We start from the raw sequence: 20303 nt of genomic DNA on the forward strand, positions 1-20303 counted from the left end.
GCTCTATGCTGATGCAGCAGTGCACCTGTTTGCAGAGACTTGCAGGATCCAGGCAATAGAAATTACCCATATTTTAAAATAATGTGATTTAATTTACCTTACATAAGGATAGACCAACTAAAGGAAGGTATGTATCAATAAAGACAGAAGGGAGGCTCATTTCCATTAAAGAAAAATATTTTCAAAATGATAAAGAAAAGTTTTATTCAATTACAAAATTGCCAATTTTATAGTTAAATTCCTCCCTGATATTGGATGGCTCAGAGGATGTCTAAATGGCTATTTCACTTCCAGGTCATTCTTTTGACTCTGGTATAATCAAAAAGTTATTGTTCTTGAAGGCCTTTTGGTGAAGGGTTTGTGAAATGAACCGGAGATCTCAGTCTAGTTCTCACTGTATAAGTATACACATTACAGACCACTATCACAATTCACATTCAAATGAAGAGGAAGAGACTGAACTGGTTTCTACAAGAAAGTAATAATGAGGCACCTCTGAAGGACAGTGTGTGTGGGAGGCTTGTATTACTGCTACCCGTACTATACTTGTTCTGTAGATAGAGAGAAATACCTCTCTAGGGTGATCAAATCTGCCATTCATAATGACCTCTAAATTGAGTAAAAGCTTAACAGTTTCTTCTCCATCCCATCAGCAGTTAATGTTTAACAACTTTTTGGTGCCAATGGTCATGAGCATGCCAGTGGCTATCTATGCTAGACAGAAATGCTTTTCTTATTAATGTTTCTAATTAATGAATTAAGTTGTCCCAATTCCAAGTTTCAAGTATGTTAACGAAAAATTATGACAAGGTAAGGAATGTAGGAGGCAACAAACATTTTAAAATAGAAAATTGAAATGTTTATCTACTGTAATCAAAATTTCTTCAAATGTTACAGGAATTACAATATTTTGCATTGTATGCAATATTTACCTTAATTATTATCCTACTGCAATACACTATATTAGAAACACACTTTCATAAATACACTATCTACACTGCAGAATATATATATAAATCAATACAGTAATTTTAATACTGAAATAAAAAATAGCACAAGTATGCTTCTCTGGGAGCATTAACTCATGTTTCTGAATAAAAAAAATTAATTCAAAAGAACAAAACCAGACAGATGCACTGATGGATGATTAGTAGCTGATAAGCAACTAAGACGGTTATAGCAATGACAAAGCTTCAGAAATGGACTGATGAGGCAGGTAAGGCTGACAGACTTACTCTGAAGCTGAGGCTGCTGGAAGGAAAGGGGCTGTCCGAACACAAATGGACTGTGGACTAGGGAAGAGGGAGGTTTTGCAGCTTGATCAAAGATGGAAGAAGCTGGGAGATTAGGCCGTGACTGAATGGAATTCAGTATGGCACTCAGTTGGTCACCTGCAGTGAGCAAAACAGTCAAAACTACAACCTGTTATTTTTCATCCTCCACAAAGGCAGAGTAAATGGTGCTGAATGAAGTTTAGATGAAGATAATTGATAAAGACCGCACTAATCTCTGACACCATAGTTCGTTTTGATTCCAAAACTCAAGATACGGCACAAACTTTTACACAATTGAAGAAAAAATCCCTTAGAACCATAAAACAAACATGGCTAAATGTAGAGACCTCACCCCATGAACGGTGATGCAAATACTGAAGAATATGAACAAGGTTTGTAAGAATCATGACTTCTTTATCCTTGTTATTTAAAACATTCCAAAGTGCATCTCAAATCACCCATATCTTGCTAAAAACAAACAAAAGCAGCCAAACGCAAAAAAATCAGCTACCATTCACAGAAATACACACAAGTGCAAACAAAACTCTGAGATGAGTATAGCCAGATGAGAGGGTTAAGATAATAAAATATATTTAAGCTTTGGCAGGTATATATCTATATCTATATGTACGTGTGTCAAGTTTAGGAAAGTACTTGCTTGCTTTTGCATATATCTTAAAAGAACACTGTCAAGGTATTTTTCAGTTAAAAAGCTCCCACTATTTACAACCATGTTTTGATTTTAAACTGAAACGTGTTTCCTTAAGAGAACTGTGTCTGCATATTCGATTGGCCGTTGGAGGGTATCTCAGGAGAGTTGTGATATTTTTGTTTTGTTTTGAAGAAAGCATTTGTTTGGAAAAAGGAAAAGAAATAATTATATGTATGTTGCAAACATAAGGTGCATACAATAAAAAAAGATAGGTTAAATCATTTAAGGTCAAACCTTGAGATGTTAGCAGCAATAATTTTGGCCCCTATCGTCTACCACACCCTAACAGTGTTCCTTTATTTAAATACAGATTCTGACATCCCATATCACTTTTGACAGTACTATAGAAGCACTAGCAGAAAAATAATGTTAACAAACAGGAAACAGATAAACAACTCATTTTAAAACTGAAGGTTTTTAGATTTTTAAAATAAATTCTCTAGTTTTATAAAAGGAGAAAAAGACTAGAGGATCTAATGATTCCTACAAGATCCCAAACCACCAAAATGAAGTATTTTGATTATTGTCTCTCTCTCTCTAATACTGTATTTTTGATTTAAAAATTAGAAACCAAAATTACTATGAAAGAAGAGCTGGAACTGAAGCACCTATATCCAAACGATCACCTGCGGGTAATAGTAACCATTTTTATTTCAGTATTACAACAATATTATACTCAAAAACCTTAAGAATCACTACTTCTGCAACTACTGCCCCATCCCACACTACACTAAAGACAACCGACATGTTTAGTGCAGAATTCACAAATTCAAAATGCCCATCTTCAGAACAATGAATTCTAGGTCAAGAGTTGTATTATACTTTTTCTGTATATAAAAATATCAATGAAAGAAAGTTAGGTCAACTAGTAATTTTTTTTTTTTTTAAAATATAACTACTCCCTCCATGTCCGCTTTGGGGGGGGGGGAACAATTTAAGAATGTGTACATTTTTAGAATTCCAAAATAACTCTAGAGATAAGATCCATTATCTTTGTTTGGCACATATTTTCAGCAGATGAGACAGTTACTCACCTTGTGCAGCAACTGAGGTTCTTCAAGATGGCTGTCCCTGTGAGTGGTCCACTTTAGGTAATTGGTGCCCTGTGCTTGTAATCGAAGATTTGCAGTAGCAGTGCCTGGTTGGGCTGCACGCGTGCCATAGCCGTCTTGTGCTGCTCCAAGCAGTTATATAGCTGTGCGCAGCCAACCGTCCTCCAGTTCCTTCTCCACCTCAGAGAATTGGCATGAAACTCCGAAGTAGAGGGGAGGGGGGGGGGGAAGTGGAGCACCCACAGGGACAACCATCAGTTACTGCAAAAGGTTAGTAACAACAACTTCTTCTTCAAGGAGTGTCCCTGTGGGTGCTACACTTTAGGTGACTATTGAGCAGGGTCTGTCAGTGGAGAGGAGGGCCTTTGGAGTTGGTCTACTGATGGCGAACAACACTAAGTCCAAACTGAGCATTTGCTGTTGATTTTTGTTCTAAAGCATAGTGTTTAGTGAAAGTATGGGCTGATGCCCAGGTAGTTGCTTTTCAAATGTCAATGATAGGTACATTACTGAGAAAGGCTACAGATGCTACTAATGATCTGGTAGAGTGTGCGAACTCCCGGTGGGGGTTGCAGATTGTTGTTTTGGTAGCACAAATGTATATATCCAGATATCCATTTGAATAGCCTCTGTTTTGAGATGGTTTGAATCCTTGAGCATTCTGTTATGGAAACGAATAGTCTAGGTGATTTTCTGAATGTTTTTGTTCTTTCTATGTAGAAGGCTAATGCTCTGTGAATGTCTAGTGTGGAGTGAGGCCTTCCTCCCGTCAGCATGTGGCTTCGGGAAAAATATAGTTAAGTAAATAGGATGATTTAACTGAAAAGGGGAGGCAACCTTGGGTATGAACTTAGGGTGCGGTCGTAGGATTATTTTATCCTTAAAGAATGTTCTATAAAGTGGGTGTGCCATTAGGACACCTAATTCTCCCATCCGTCTTGCAGACGTGAGGGCAATGAGGTAGCCACCTTCATTGATAAGTGCAACAAGGAGCAAGTTGCAAGGGGTTCAAACAGTTTTCCCATGAGACTACATAGAATAAGGTAGAAGTCCCACATGGATGTAGGGTTTCTTAGTGTGGGATAAGTGTTTTCTATGCCTTTAGTGAAGCATTTAATCATCGGGTGAGCAAATATGGTGACTCCGCCCATCTTGTCATGGAAGGAGGTGATGGCAGCTGAGTGTACTCTGATGGAGCATGTGGATAGCTCCAATTTTTTAAGCTCCAGTATATAGTTGAGGATTCTCGGTATTAGGGCTAACTGTGGACAGATCTGTTTGTCCTGGCACCAAGTGCAGTATTGTTTCCATTTATGGATATATGTCTTTCTTGTGCTTAGTCTCCGACTGTTCAGTAGTATATCTTTCACTTTCTCAGTACAGTCCTTCTCAATCCCTGTCAGCCATGGAGTAACGAGGCCTCGAGGTGCAGTACTGCAAGGTTGGGGTGATAGAGGTGTCCCACATCTTGTGATAGAAGGTGAGGCACTAAGGGAAGGGCTAGAGGCGGTTTCACTGCTATCCGATGCAGGTATGGGAACTACGTTTGTCTGGGCCATGTGGGTGCAATGAGAATGACCCTGGATTTGTCATGCCTGATCTTGTGAAAGACTCGGCTTAGGAGTGGAGTCGGGGGAAATGCATTCATCAGTAGTGCCTCCCATTTTAGGAGGAGAGCATTGCCTAGGGAGTGGTGTCCCAATCTGGCCTGGGAGCAATACTGTGAGCACTTGGCGTTCTGAGCTGTTGCAAATAGATCTATGGTGGGAAACCCTCATAGTTTGAATATGGCTTTGAGAATACTAGGATCCAACTCTCACTCATAGGTTTGTGAAAAATCCCTGCTTAGTTGATCTGCTGTTGTATTCTGACATCTCGGCAGATAGGATTGGGATATCTCTAGGTTGTTGGCGATGCACTAATTCCAAAGGCGTATTGCCTCTGTACACAGGAAATATGAACTTGCTTCCCTTTGGCGATTTATATAGAACATGATGCTATATTGTCCTTAAGGATCTTGATGGCATTGTTCTTGATTAAAGGGAGAAGGCGCTCGCATGCATTTCGGACTGCCCTTAGCTCCAATACATTTATGAGCATGTTGGACTCCGCTGGGGATCAGCAGCCTTGGATTGTATTGTCGCGTAGATGTGCCCTCCAACCAACTAGGAAAGCATCTGTTGTGATTGTCATGGTTGGAGCTTTTTATTGGAAAAGGACTGAGCAGACGTTGTATGTTGTGACCACCATGTTAGCGAGTCTTTTACCCTGCATGGCATTGTGAGGCATCTGTTGAGAGAGTGTCTGTGTGGTATAGACACTGTTTGAAGCCAGGCCTGTAAGCATCTCATGTTGCGTCTGGCATATTTTACAACAAATGTTGTTGCCAACATGAGCCCCAAGAGTTGGAAGCATGTTCTGGCAGATGCTTGTGGGCTGTCCATCACCACTGAAATTAGGTTGACTAGAGTGAGAAAGCGTTGTTTGGGTAACATTGCTATTGCTGTGAAACACCTGAGGAAGGCCCGATGAATTCCAACTTTTGGACAGGAACTATTGTGGACTTTTGTACATTTATTTGCAACTCTAGGTCCATGAACAGGGTTATCGTCTGTGTGGCGTTTATTGCTCCTTGCTGCATTGGTGCCTTTATCAGGCTGTCGTCTAAGTATGGAAATATTATCACTCCTTGTTTATGGAGGTGAGCTGCAATGACAGCGAGAACCTTGGAAAAAACTCTTGGAGCAGTGGACAGGCTGAAGGTTAGTACTCTGTATTGGAAATGCTGTTTCCCTAAGGTGAATCTCAGGAATCCTCTGTGTGACAGGTGAATGGTAATATGAAAATAAGCGTTCTGGAGGTTGAGGGCTGAGAGCAAATCTCCTTTTTCTAATGCCAGAATTATTAAAAACGTGTTCTCACAAATTTTGAAATGTGTTCTCACAAAATTCGTTGAGTTTTTGTAAATCCAGGATAGGTCTCCACCTGCCGTTCTTTTTCTGAGTTAGAAAGTAATGGGAATAAAAACCTCTCCCCCGTATGTGCCTAGTATGGGTTCCACAGCACCTAATTGTATGAAGTGATTTATTTCCTATTGTAACAGGTGGTCATGAGAGGAGTCCCTGAAGTGGGATGGGGAAGGGGGTATGGGGAGGTGGGCTAAAAATAAAGGGGATGGAGTAGCCTTTCTGGATAATCTCTAGAACCCATTTGGTATGTCATGATGGTGTTCCAGACTGGGTAGTATGGTAACAGATGGTCTCTGAATGGGCAGGGGCTGTATCTGGCTCAGAAATCAGAGTGTGTGGAGGTTAAATTAATTTAATTTAATTTAAAAAAAAAAAAAGTCTCATGCCCTCAACTACACATTCAAAATGATTGTCTGGAGGTGGATGGTTGAGACATCGAAGATTCATCTTGGTTCTGCCAATTTCTGTTCTGTTTTTGTTTACACTGTTGGTCGTACCGTCTTTGTGACTGGGAGTATGGTGTAGACTGGAAAATCTGGTTGTAAAACATGCTCCGTTTCTTTTTATTTGCAGGTACGTATATGCCCAGGGTATTTAAGGTTGTCCTTGCGTCCTTTATGGTGTGTAGAAAGTCATTGTTTTTGTCAGCGAATAATTTTTGCCCTTCAAAGGGTAAGTCCTCAACAGTTGCTTGGACCTCTCTTAGGAAACCAGAAAGGTAGAGCCAGGATGCACAGTGCATGGCCATGGAGGTTGTGATGGACCATGCTGCCGTGTCTGCAGAGTCAACAGAGGCCTATAGGGACATCTTGGCAATGGGAGACCCTTCAGAAATGTTTGCCTTATATTGCTTTTTTTTGTCCTCAGGTAAACTTTCAATATATTCTGACATGTTCACAAACAGATTGTGTGTGTATTTTGCCTGTAGGGCCGCATAATTGGCTATGCAGAACTGGAGTGTGGCGGAGGAGTAGGCTTTCCGTCCGAAGAGGTCTAGCCTTTTCCAGTCCTTATCATATGGGGGGTCACTCTGGACTGGTGTAGTTTTCCCCTTTGGTTGACTGCATCCACCACGAGAGAGTTTGGTGCAGGATGGGTGAATAAAAATTCAGCTCCTTTTGCTGGCACGTAATAATTTTTGTCAGACCTCTTACATGAGGGAGGGGCTGTAGCAGGTTATTTTTGCAGGCTCCATGATAGCATCATTAATTGGTAGTGCTATCTTTGCTGCTAGGGATGCCTGGAGTATGTCCGTGAGCTTGTGTTGGGTCTCTGGTAGTTGTGCGAGCAAAATGTCCAGGGATTCAGCTACCCTTTTGAAGGGGGTGTAGGGGGGGAGAGGTAGCATTATAGTTTTGTCCGGTGACAAAGATCAGATATGAGTGGGTGGCAGAGTGTCACCTTCAGCTGTGTCCTCAGGCTCCTCGGTCTCTTCCTCTTATGTCTCTGAGGGTGCTGGGACAATTGGTGAAGGGGACCGTGTTGCTCTGAACCTAGGCGGGTTAGGGGCCTTGAGGTATTTGGCCCTATACATTGCCCAAGGATCCCAGTATGGCTGGGAATGGTATATGAGGTGTTGATCATACCAGCTCTGCATGTCTGTAGAGGTTTGTGATTATAAGGTCCATGTTTAGGTGAGGAGTGGCAAGGAGTGTATATTACTGCCTCATTCTCTTCTTCCTCATCACTGGAGATAGGAAGTGGTTACCAGGCTTGGTCCCAATCTAGATGGGGTACAGTTGGTATCGAGTAGAGGAGAGTCCTACTGGGAAGTTTGACTTTGCTGCGTGCAACTCCATTAGAGCTTGCCCACATAGGTTCTTTAACTCCTCGGAAAGTCTTGGTACCGGATGTCCCTGGTGCCTCGTGGGCCGGTGCTCTGGGTGCCGTCAGTACTGGGGCAGATTTTTCATTTGGAGATCGCATTATTTTAGGCGATTCTCTGTGTGGGGGTGAGAGGGGCCGCTTTTTGGTAGCCTTTCTAGGAGCAGGCTCCTTAGCAACTGTTGTTGAAGCCGATCCCGTCAGACGTTGCTGCTGGAGATCATTGACCAGGAGGCATCCTGGACTTGAGGTCGGAGGCGGGTCTGAGGGATTTCTCCATCATAAGGAGCTTCAATTGGAGATCCCTGGCGTTCTTTGTCCAGGCTGTCAGTTTTCTACAGTGCGGACAGTTTTGGGTAATGTGTGTCTCGCCCAGGCAACGGACACAACGTGCGTTGCCGTCAAAGACCGGTACGGAGAGTTTGCAAGTCAGGCAGCGTTTAAAGCCAGGTGAGCTGGGTATGCCCCAGAGAGAAAGTCTTCTGGAGAAAGAACAGGGATAAATCCTGTTTTCCTTTCTTTTTTTCTTTTTTTCAGGTAATAGCTGAGTACCTGCCAAGGAGGCAGGGGTAAAAGAGAGAAGGAACATATATATATTTTAGAAGAAAAAATAAAGTAAAATATAAAATATAAAGAGCAAGGGGATAGGGCAGCTAACACTATCGGGAACAACTATGAACTATTAAGTTTATCTGAGGTAAGAGAGGGCGCTGCTGTCGCTCTGACTCAAGCCAAAGGCGGTAAAGAAGGAACAGGGGGACGGTTGGCTGTGGACCCCTATGTAACCGCACAGAGTGACGCGAGATGGCTACCGCGTATGCGCAGCCCAAGCGGGCACTGCTACTAAAAATCTCCGATTACAAGTGCAGGGTGCCAAGACATCAAAAGTGGAGCACAGCGTATGCGCAGCCCAAGCGGGCACTGCTACTAAAAATCTCCGATTACAAGTGCAGGGTGCGAAGACACCTAAAGTGGAGCACCCACAGGGACACTCCTTGAAGAAGGATTTGTTATGTTCTTAGCTGACATTGGGGATATTAGACTAGCTATTCTTTCTGGGTCATTATTGTTTTTCTGATAGCTGATATATCAAGTACTTTGCTATAACAAATCTTGCAAACAAGCCTCATTCTCTCCTATATGTAAACAACTTTGTGGAAGCCAACCAGTCTTTTTTCTCAGCCCATTTTCATAAGTATGTTTTATCTCTTAGGTCTAGAATAAAATGTTTTAGATGTTACATTCAGTATGACATATAAATTGGGGACATTTAAAAAAATCCATTAGTGCATTCATCTTTTCTTCCTGGAATATCTAAACTGGCCAGGTCTGTACCATATATTTTGCTGAAGGGCAAAAAAACCCAAAGCAAATGTCTCTCTTTTGACAATCCGTGGATTGGAGGACACAATGAGATTTATGAGATTTTTGTCACCAGTAAATTTATTTTTTCCAATTAATATATAACTCTAATCTGTCACTGATTGTTTTTTCTGGGTGAAGAACATAAGCTTTTCAAGTGTGTGATACAATGCTTGGGATGTAAGGCTCATCCATTCCATTTATTTTCAAAAGAGTACTTTTAAAATTGTAGGAAAGAAAGGTTACTCATCTATAATTGGAGTTTAGAATAGCTTACCAGTATAGAACTAAACTCTGGGTACAGCTACACACTAACCCTGAAGCCCTCTGGAAAGTGGACAATTGTGGTACCACACAGACTCATCAAGACATGATAGGGTTCAGGTTGAGATTATATAAAAACACATAGCTCTCACACTTGTTTTTTTGATCCCTTGGAATTCAAAACAAACTCTATAGAACTGGGGATGTATGGTAGAAGATGTGGTCTGTTCTAACAAGTTACTTGAACCTGAGTTAATGGAAGTAACCTTTCTGCTCCTTCAAGTATAGTTATTATAGATTCTTCACTTTTGGGAAATGCACAAACAGTACAAGATAGATAAGAAGGTAAATGAAGACACCTATTTAAACAATGATTACAGAACTGCTCACTCAAATTGCATTAGATTTTGAAGCTAAATAAAAAGACTAATGTGGCATAAAAGGTTTGGGAGCTAGTAACAGAACGAAGATCTAACTTTTCCACAGCTGGAATATTCCAGTGGTATGCCATAGAAACCACCATGGAGCTAGTCAAATGAATCACACCACCTTCACGTACACCAGTGAGCTTAGCAAGTTTCTCTTCAGGATTTTATTCATTCTGACAGACCTTGAAAGGAAACTTCCTTTCCCTTAATCTTATCACAGAAAATTATGGTAATGTTTTATTCTTATTACACAATTCCTGTGCTCAGTGGCAATCTGTAATACTGCCCCACAAACTGAGCATCTCTTGCATTTTGTGTGCTTCAGGACTGAGTCGCCATTTTGAAATGTGGATGGCTAAGGCTGGGGAAAAAGAGTACTTCACAGAGTGATCTCAGAAGGGAAATTACTCCGCCATGGGCTAAATAATACAGAAAACATCAGAAAAAGACTTAGTAGAGGCAAAGAAAATAATGACTTCTTACAATGTAAACCGTAAAAACAATTAAAAACAAAATAGAGGGAAAAACTATTGCTTCCAGTGAAGGTAGAACCTCTAATGGGAAGTGGAGTGGGCAAAGCTTAATTTTCTAACTATGAAAATGCATGAATTTTCTCTAATCTTCATCCAGAAAAAGGGATCCGATTAGGGATGGATTGAGTTATGATAAAGACTAGACAAACATCATACACATATTAAACTTTCAGTAAAATTATGTAAATCCTATATTTCAATGTAAACCGTTTTACACAAGATTATATGAACAGTGAAAAACAGTTAATTCAGAAAGTTTAGATAAAGCCCTCTTCTGTTCTCCCTTTAAAAAAAATAAAATATTCTAATTACTAAAAGCCTCTTGAAGACCAAAACCAAGTTGCCCTACTCTTGAAGTGTGTCCACGGCTCTAGTTAGTGTTAAAGGGAAGTTTCACCCCCTACCCCAAAAGCACGCGTCACCAAGACCAGTGGTTCTCAACCTTTTGGGGCTCAGGCCTTATTTGTAAATATTTATGGTGTTGCAACCCAGTAAATAGTCTGGAGGCTCTGGAGCAGACATGTAACTAGGCAATTTAGCGCCTGGGATGAGCAAGTGTATTTGTGCTCCATACCAGAGGCGACACGGGGGGCGGAGGGGGTGCTGGGTCACTCCCCAATTTTTTGATTGTGCCTCCCCCAACCAAGCCAGACTGGATGACCAGCTGAGGTGAGTCCATGGGTGGAGGTGGTGCTCCCTCCCTGAGCTCCGCCCCATGGGGCTGGCCCGAGCCATTCCCCACTGCCTGGGTCTGGTCTGAGCCATGTGGCATCACCAGCCCGAGCCACCCCTGCAGCTTTGTGTCCAGGGCAGCTGCTCCGCTTGGCCCGCCATGGTTATGGCCCTGGAGTGGTTTTGGTTGGATCCTGCCCCCTGGAGGGGCTGGGTCCTGCCCACACAGCCCCCCTCCTCCACAGGTGCATCTCCTGCTGCTCCTGTGCTGTGGGGCTCGCTGGGTTTGGCTCTCCGCTCTGGGCGCTGCAACCTCTGGAGCTGCAGTGCCACTCAGGTTTGGCCCAGCCCCCGACTGGACCAAATTTGTGAGAGTGGAGTTGTGACCTGGCTCATGGGACTGCAGTGCCACTCATGAAGGCTGGGCCAAACCTGAGTGGCACTGGGACCCTAGAGGTTGCAGTGTCTGGAGCAGAGATGTGAGCCCAGCCAGCCCTGTGGGACAGGAGCCACAGGGACTGCCACGTGATCCTTTTAAACGCTCTGGTGACCCAGTTTTAGATCCCAAGCCATGAATTGAGAAACCCTGACCTAGACCACAGAAATAGAAGATCAGAACAGCAAAGCTCCATGTTTCAATGATATTCTTCAAGAACACATGACTACACAAAAGAACTTTCAGTTCACTTAGCCTTCTGCATATAAGTAATGAGTGAACAAGAGTTTGCTGCAGATACCAGGTGATTTGCCCTATGTTGTTATTGTCCAAAATTGAAGCTGCAGTTTTTGTTTTGTTTTGTATGTTGCTGTGATTTACTGTACAATATCATCTAGATTAAGCTATTTGGTTCATATATTTATCAACCTAAACTCTAAAAGTCTACATATACAAAGTAATACTCCAATTTAACAACTACTAGCATTATACTCCATATTAATATTCTACTTTAATGTGAGATCTCCAAGCATAAACTAGACAGAGCACTTTCATGCTATTATGAAAAATGCTTAGTGTGACGCTTCATATTATAACTATCTATAATCAAAACATCAAACCTAATCTTCCACCTAGTCATCAAATGTAAAAGCACTTTTTTAAAGTTAAGCTTATTTAAAGCAGATGGCCAGAATCCTCATGGTTTTCTTGAAAGAATTTTCCAAACTAATGGTTTTGAAGCCTAATTTGAACAATATTGGATGTTATCACTCTTTCTGGTTCAATGAGTAAGAATTTTTAATTCTTGTATTATAATTCTGTGGATAACATGACAGGAATTTACAGGACATTCACTTTTCAATGAAGCTATTCAATAGTGCAATTAAAGGGACCAACATAAAACTCCAGTAAGTCTAAAAGTATTCCCTTTACATCTATGTAAAGTAGAAATTTACACGAGTTACAATATTACTAACTGCACAAAATACAGTAGAAAATGCCATTGCAATTCTCAGTAACTTGTTTCACCATAATGATGGATGGTTTTGTGGGGTCACATCTGTGGGTGTCTCAAATGGCACTGATGTCTACTCAAGTCCTGGAAAACGAGTAGCAAACAATACATAGGCAAAAGTTTGAAAACATACTATTTTGTAAAACGTTTGTAGCTATAAACTTACCTTTGTTATTTGCAAGGCCATAATCAAATCCTTGTCCATTGCTACAAGCAGACCCCTTATTGAAAGCTTGTATTGAAAAAGGGCTTGGAGGAGGAGTCTGAGCATTTTGATCTAGCAGAACTTGCTCTGTAAAACAAGCCATCACTTCAGTGTTAGTATTTCTTTTATCACTGATTTGGAGTGGAAAGATGAGTCACAAGACAAAAGAATGATAGCTTTTAATGTTATTTTTCTGTTAGGCCCCCAAACACACAGCATAAGTGTAAAATCTTTGTCGCTCATGTCACAAGCTAGCTTATGCACTACTGAAAATGGACACCACACTTATGCTATGTGTTCAGGAATGTAATGAAATCCAGTTGTTCATTATGCTTACTTAACATTCTTAACAGACTGATGGAGCTGTGAGGCAATTATTGTAAAGGAGAAAATACTCAGCTGCCTTATCTCTTTCAACAACCAGTTCTCTTATCCCCATTCTGGAGAGTCAGTAATGACTAAAACTATTATTTTTGTTAAAACATACTAAACTCAAATTTATTGGTTTGCAAATATGTCTACACTCTTTGGGGCAGGGACTGTCCATGCTCAAACATCGGTAAGCTATCTGACACATTGTACAAACTAGCATAAACAAATAACTAATATTACTATAAATAATCATTGAAAGTATGTGCATAGTGTTGATACACTAATATGCATAACAGCACATATCAGCCATTCTTTTGCACAACCAGGTAAGACATCTACAGTCTGCAATAGCTGTATTTTGGAAAACCTGACTTATTGAGGAAGGGAGGAGGATCAAATTATTTTCCATTAGCTAGATAGAAAATTCCCCTCATTCATTTGCATGTTTCACCATCATTTAATGGATCTCATTCATTTTAAATTGTAGATGTCAGGAATTAAAAATATGTTAAATGTTATAATGTTAATATAGCAGTTTCTGATTACCAAATTATTAAAATAGATGGGAAATGAGTTTCCAGTTGCTTTAATTGGTATCCTCTGGCTGCTAACACATCTAACAGTGCTACATTTTAGTAAAATGGCTAAAAAGTCAATTTTAATTAAAAAATGTTAACTATAATTGGTGCTTATGTAAATTTCCAGAATACTGAACTGAGCAAAATGAATAACATGAATAACAAAAACTCAAAGCTGTGTGAACATGTATGACAACCATACACAAAGCAAGACATAACACTAAATAAAAATGTAGTAGCAAAATCAAAAGCAGCCATATAATTTTAGCTCAGTTGAAAAAGAAAAGAAAAATATCGGCCAAATGAAAATTATGCAGTTGTTAGGAGAAAATGTACTGCTCTTTTAAAAACGCACAGAGATGAAATGTTAAAACATGAAAAAAAGTGTCGTTTGAAGACAAAAACTTGAAAGAAAAACATTTTTCCTACCTGTCAATTGACCTTTGAATTCTTCTGAATCAGTCTGGTACTGTAGGATTTACCTCCTCCCATCCTTACTCCCCCAAAAAGCAAAACAAAAACCAAGAAAACCCAATCCTGACAATTCCTGTGGGCAATTCTTGAGTCATATTTAGATTAATAGATTTTAGATTTTAAGGTTCGAAGGGACCATCATGATCATCTAATCCAACACCCTGCATATTGCAGGCCATAGAACCTTACCCACTCACTCCTGTAATAGATCCCTAACTTCTCTTTGAGTTACTGAAGTCCTCAAATCATGGTTTAAAGACTTCAAGTTACAGAGAATCCATCATTTACACTAATTTAAACCTGTAAGTGACCCATGCCTCATGCTGCAAAGGAAGGGGAAAACCCCAGGGTCTCTGCCAATCTGACTCCGGGGAAAAATCCTTCCTGACCCAAAATATAACCAGCAGTTAGACCCTGAGCATATGGGCAAGAAAGCAGCAGTAAGTTTCTGGTGGATAACATCTGAACAGGAAGCAAAGCATCATCCCACACCCTTAAATTCATGTGTTCTAGACCCAACATCACAGACTATAGGTGAGTATCGGACTGAAACAGAAGTAATTAAAGAAACTAAATTTACAGGAAGAAAAGTTTTCCTAAAGGCTTCACTCCCTCTGCATAAATTCAGGACTGACAAAGTGCAAAAAAAAAAAAACCCACGAGGGAATTATTGTTGATATAATCATCTAGTGCTGAGACTTAAAGAGCTCAATATATTTAGTTTAAGAAAGAGAAAATTAAAGGGTGACTTGATCACAGTTTATAAGTACCTACATGGGGAACAAGTATTTGATAATCAGCTCTTCAATCTAACAGACAAAGGTAGAATAAGATCCAGCAGCTGAAAATTGAAGCTAGAACAGTTATGCTCAAATTAAAACAAATTATTTTGGGAAGTTCAGTGGTCTGAATTATGCAAGAGGTCAGACTAACTGATCACAGTGGTCACTTCTGGCTTTAGAATCTATGATATAGTACTGTTCGTGTTGGGGGGGGGGGGGGGGGGGGGGGAGATGCATGGCACGGCATGGGCCCACCCCTGAGGGGAAGGAGCATGCTGGCAGTACAGGGCCGGGTGGGCCACTGTGCATCTGGCAACTGCCAGTTTGTAAATAGTGCCCAGTATTGGGCTGGGCGGAGCAGGGAGGCCCCTGCCTGTACCAAAAGGAACCATAAATTTAGAATTAATGTATTGTTTTTTTATTTTCCAATAAATATACAAATTGTTTGTTAAATAATTTAAATAATTTGAAATAGATATAGGAAATATGTGTTGTGTGTGAGGGAATCCCCAAAATATTCCTGCTTAGGGCTCTCAATGGGCTAGCACTGGGGTGGGCAAACTACGGCCCGGGGGCCGAATCCGGCCCTTCAGATGTTTTAATCTGGCCCTTGAGCTCCTGCCGGGGAGTGGGGTCCAGGACTTGTCCTGCTCCATCTGTACCGTGGCTCTGTGTGCCTCCCGGAAGCAGCAGCATGTCCCCCCTCCGACTCCTACACATGGGGCAGCCAGGGGACTCCGCACGCTGCCCCACAGCTCCCATTGGCCAGCAACTGTGGCTAATGGGAGCTACAGGGGCGCCACCTGGCCACGCCTCCATGTAGGAGCCGGAGGGGGGACATGCTGCTGCTTCCTCCAGGAGTTGCCTGAGGTAAGCACTGCCCGGAGCCTGCACCCGATCCCCTCCAGCACCCCAACCACCTACGCCAGCCCTGATCCCCCTCTCGCCCTCTGAACCCCTTGGTCCCACCCTCCTGCATCCCAGAGTCCGTACCCTCAGCCGGAGCCCTCAACCCCCACCCCAACCTCCTGCCCCAGCCCCCCTCCCACACCCTGTCCACACCCAAGAGCCCTTGTGCCAAAAAGTTTGCCCACTCCTGGGCTCCCACAACATCTGTGGCAAATTCATCTGCGGCTTTCCTCTAGACAATATTGCCTTCATTGGTACTCTGATGGCTGAATTTGATGGAATTGCCCAGTATGGAGGTGAAGGTGCTTGGTGCCAGTGCTGGGCGAGTCTCCTGAACTGTTGGTGATGGTGGCACCGAGAAGTTTAACAACTCTCTTGCAGCCTCAAACACCTCAGGAGTAGAAATGACCAAGATGACACTATGGTACCAGGGCATGCAGCCAGCAAAGGTGCTTCGGGAACTGGTCTCAACAGACCCGTGCCGTGCTCTGAAGGCAACGAACTCCCCTGTTTAGAGGTGTGCTTTGGGGTATGTTTCTTCTTTGAATGTCCCCCCAAGTCAATTTCAGCAGCATGCATTTTAATCTGGCTGCCTCCCCCCCCCCCTTTTTTTTTTTAATTAGGGCTTTAAGCCCTTACAAATGCCACATTTGTCACTCGTTTGAACCTCCCGCAAGCACTTAAGACAACAGGGGTGAGGGTAACTATTAGGTGTTGCCTAACCACAAGAATGGCAGGGCTTGAAAGCTGGAACATGCTGCATATTTGTGGTACTGCACAAAAGAACAAACACATTTATTTTAAACTAACCAACCAAGCACTAAACTACACATAACAGATACTATTTATAGATTTTGACTAAAGACTTGCAGAGAACTGGGACACCTACAACAACCGTCATGGGTGGCAGAAAAGAATGGGGGGAGGGGGCGTCAAGACAGCTTGATCCTTTATGCCTGCATGTGGTGCACAAGGCAGCAGGGGCACTTGTGCTGCCCTGACTAGTGCCACTAAGGGAAAAACTCAATTGTGCACTGAGCACACAAACACCTGCAGTGGAATGCACATGTGCAATCAGTCAAAGAAGAACAGCTGTTAAATATTTTCTATCTTTACTGTTCCTTTATTTGCTCACTACACATTATCCAACTCTTCACAGAATTAGGCAGGCCTGCTATACAGCAGTACAAGTTTGTTTTCTGCACATCATAATGAAATAGGACAAGGTTACTTTGGAATGCCCACAGACGAGAAAGGACAACACTACAGGATAGCAGAATAAATGGAAAAAGGATTACAGAAGTTAGTAGACCTAGAAGATCAAGGCTACTTTCATGCAAATGTGAGATAAAATTCCCTAACGGAGCTTGTAGCAAATATTACAATTCTATCACATTTAAATCTAAGTACAACGGTCAAAAGCAGTCCAGTTGAATCCTTAGATCCAAAGAAAGCCCCAGTACTACTACTTTAAGTATAGTGTCCTCGAAATGGACAGAAAAACTGATTTTAAGCAGATGTAGCAGTAGTGTGCTTAGATACTAAATTAGGTTAAATAAATGGCACATTAAAAGATCTATTTTGGATGGGGTACATACAAAAACACATCATCCTGAGAAAATATCCCACTCTACTCTAATTGATATGGAGGTAATTAAGCTAGTATTTTCACAGGAATTGACACTGATAAGGAAAAATATTGTTCTAGCCAAGAACACAAGCTCAGAGACCTCTCTCAAAATCCACAGAACTTGCTCAAAATATGCTGGTTGTAATGACCTAAAACATGATTGCATTTACTGGAAGCCATCTTGCCAGTCCTAAATTAACATTCACCACTCCTTTATTATAATATGAAAAACAGGAAGCACTGAGCAAAAGGACATTAGGTTACCAACTACAGATTTTTCCTCGTTTCATATACGGAGTTCAAAATTTGTTGGCAGTTTTTAACAGGGTACTTTTGTGGCCCCAATCCAATGGTTGGGATTATATGTTAAACTCAAAATAAAAAATTCTAAGATGCTGTACAAATTCATTCATCTTTTTTTTTTTCTTCTTCTTCTTCTTTCAGGTGGAGACAAAAGTAGACTGAAGAAAGTTGCCTCAGGAAGTTCAGGATTGGTTGTCTGAAAACTGAATCCCCATAAACAGAAGAAAGGACAACACTCTAGTTCATAATTGGTACAGAAGAATGACTCAGGAAACACTTACAAAAATGTCATGTTTGCAAAATCTAAATGTCTGAAGACTGTACTATAAAATTTAATTTAAAAAAAGTTTGACTTCATATTTTCTCCAATTGGGTTATTTTATAAGTTACTGTTTTACATCATTCAAACTCAGTTCTTTCTTAAAACTTCCCCTCCCCCGACTTTACTTTGGCAAACTCTTTAAGTAGTTAGTTAAAAAAAAAAAAAAAGACAACTTGCCATCTTCGTGCCGCAGATACTGGTTTCCACCTCTGTCTCTAGCTAAGGACCATGCCTCGCCTTCATCACTCTCACAGAACTCTACCATGCTGTTCTTATCCATTTGCACCCATGTACCTTCAGAATTAGTCACCTGGTGCACACACATAAAAAGGCAGTTTATTCACTTTTCAAATAATCCAGTGCTCAGATCCAGCAACATGCTTCAGTATATGAAACAATATGCTCATTTCCATCATGATATTACAAAAAACATGTTTCTGAAATTAAGGCCACAGCCTGAGGTAGAACAAAAACCAATTCCATGTATGGCAAGTTTAAAACTATAAATACTTTCACAATATTAGGCCAGTTTATGTTTAGAAAAAAAAAATTCAATAGTTGACCAACCACACAAACCCAAATAAGCTCTTGGAAGGTGTTATCCAACAACCTCCATCTTTTTTTGGCACCTGAAACACCAAAATAGATTATATTGTCTAGTTATATATGAAATATTTGTAAATTTGCTAATTATGCTCCTGATGTTGTTTGAGAAAAATAGCATGACACACTACATCCTCAAGCCCATCTCAATAGGAAAATTCCAAAGCATGATGACAAATACAATAACAATTGAATAAATACAGTGAAATAGGATCATTTTTGAACTGATCACAGCCCTGGAAATGATTCCTCCAACAAGGTAAATTCACTTTGATACCTATGATCAGTAAGTGAAACAGATAATCTTATTTAGCAATGAATCAACCATACTGTAACAGAAATATATAAATAAGCATAGGTAACTGCGGTATTAGAAAATTCAAGTTTAATGTAACTCCAATTAATGAACACTTTTCTACAAAGCAAAACACATAACTGTATTAGTATTTATAATATAAACCAAGTTCAAATGTTAACATTTAATCACCAGGGTTGGAAAAGCAAACCTTGTGTAGGGGAAGATGCTTTTGTTGCGTTTACTACTGATATAAACTGGTATCTATGAAGACATGAACTGAAGCTACAAGGATCCATACCTCGCCTACTGCCTTGACTTTGTTTCCCAGAACTAACATTCCAATTGGGATACCTCTAAGGTTAGGGCAGCTTCTGATGTTGTGACCTGAAGGGCCAGTCTTCACTACCTTGTACACTCCAGGCCCACCTCGAAGGAATGGCATATCTTGCTCTTGCATCACTGCCTCCTGTGTGCAGCGTGAATTTATGTCTTTGAAAAAGTCATCAGTATTAGACTTAGGCTCCTGAAAAATTTAAAAAAGCAAAAGAAAAACAGAATAGAACCTGTTAATAATGCCTTTGCACTTTTTAGATTAGAAACACCTCTTCCCTAAGTCTGGAACAGTTAACTTCTTAACCTAGAAAGATTAAAAAACTGGTCATAATGCCAGTTGAATTGTAAATTTCCTTTCCAACTGATCGTTTTAGCTTGCAGAGGTACACACATCTCAACTACTGCTCCACTTGAAATGAACAGGCATTTCAGTGGAATATAAATTATATAGATATTTTCATATGTGCAGTTTGACAAAAAATTCTTTTCACCATCATTTTCATGAAGTACGTTGTGTTTAGCACTGTCATTTATCAGCACAGAGAATCCAAATATGCGATTGAATATCTTGCAAATATAACAGGTAAATGTTACCAGTGATTAATCTGGGCATGTGTAACGGAGACGTATATGCTATCTGGTTTCCAATTCAAATGTGCTCCTTTCTCTGAACTCAATTTCAGGAATATATTGTAAAGACTGAATAAAGGTAAAATTATAATTACTAAGGCCAAGTGGAGCAGTAACTCCATGTTTCTTATATGCACATAATAAAATACTAGTGTGTATTTATTATTATATTTTTACTGTGACAATCAGAGTAGCATTGCAGACTTATTTTGCTTAGAACTAAGCAAGGATGAAGGACAAATCCAGGCCTGATCTGATGTTATACTTCTGAGATATGATGATTCCATATGTTTAGAGTTCCTAGAAAACCCTCCAACCTTCAC

At 40.7% G+C, this 20303-nt stretch overlaps 1 protein-coding gene across 14 annotated transcripts in view; it reads right to left on the minus strand.

The window, feature by feature from the left end:
• The window catches only part of MYCBP2 (MYC binding protein 2), a 399116-nt gene that overhangs the window by 82915 nt on the left and 295898 nt on the right, over positions 1-20303 (minus strand). For 9 of the 14 annotated variants that reach the window (XM_054011672.1, XM_054011602.1, XM_054011628.1 and 6 more), the window contains 4 exons: positions 19316-19540; positions 18294-18426; positions 12708-12833; positions 1236-1391 (listed from right to left, as the gene is read on the minus strand). In XM_054011672.1, coding sequence (XP_053867647.1) covers positions 1236-1391; positions 12708-12833; positions 18294-18426; positions 19316-19540 — 640 coding nt within the window. The remainder of the gene's footprint in view (positions 1-1235; positions 1392-12707; positions 12834-18293; positions 18427-19315; positions 19541-20303) is intronic. The other 5 variants (XM_054011682.1, XM_054011646.1, XM_054011635.1 and 2 more) reach the window with 2 other exon arrangements.

The sequence above is a fragment of the Malaclemys terrapin genome, chromosome 1, assembly GCF_027887155.1.
Source record: "Malaclemys terrapin pileata isolate rMalTer1 chromosome 1, rMalTer1.hap1, whole genome shotgun sequence".
In the NCBI taxonomy this organism is placed as follows: domain Eukaryota; kingdom Metazoa; phylum Chordata; order Testudines; family Emydidae; genus Malaclemys; species Malaclemys terrapin.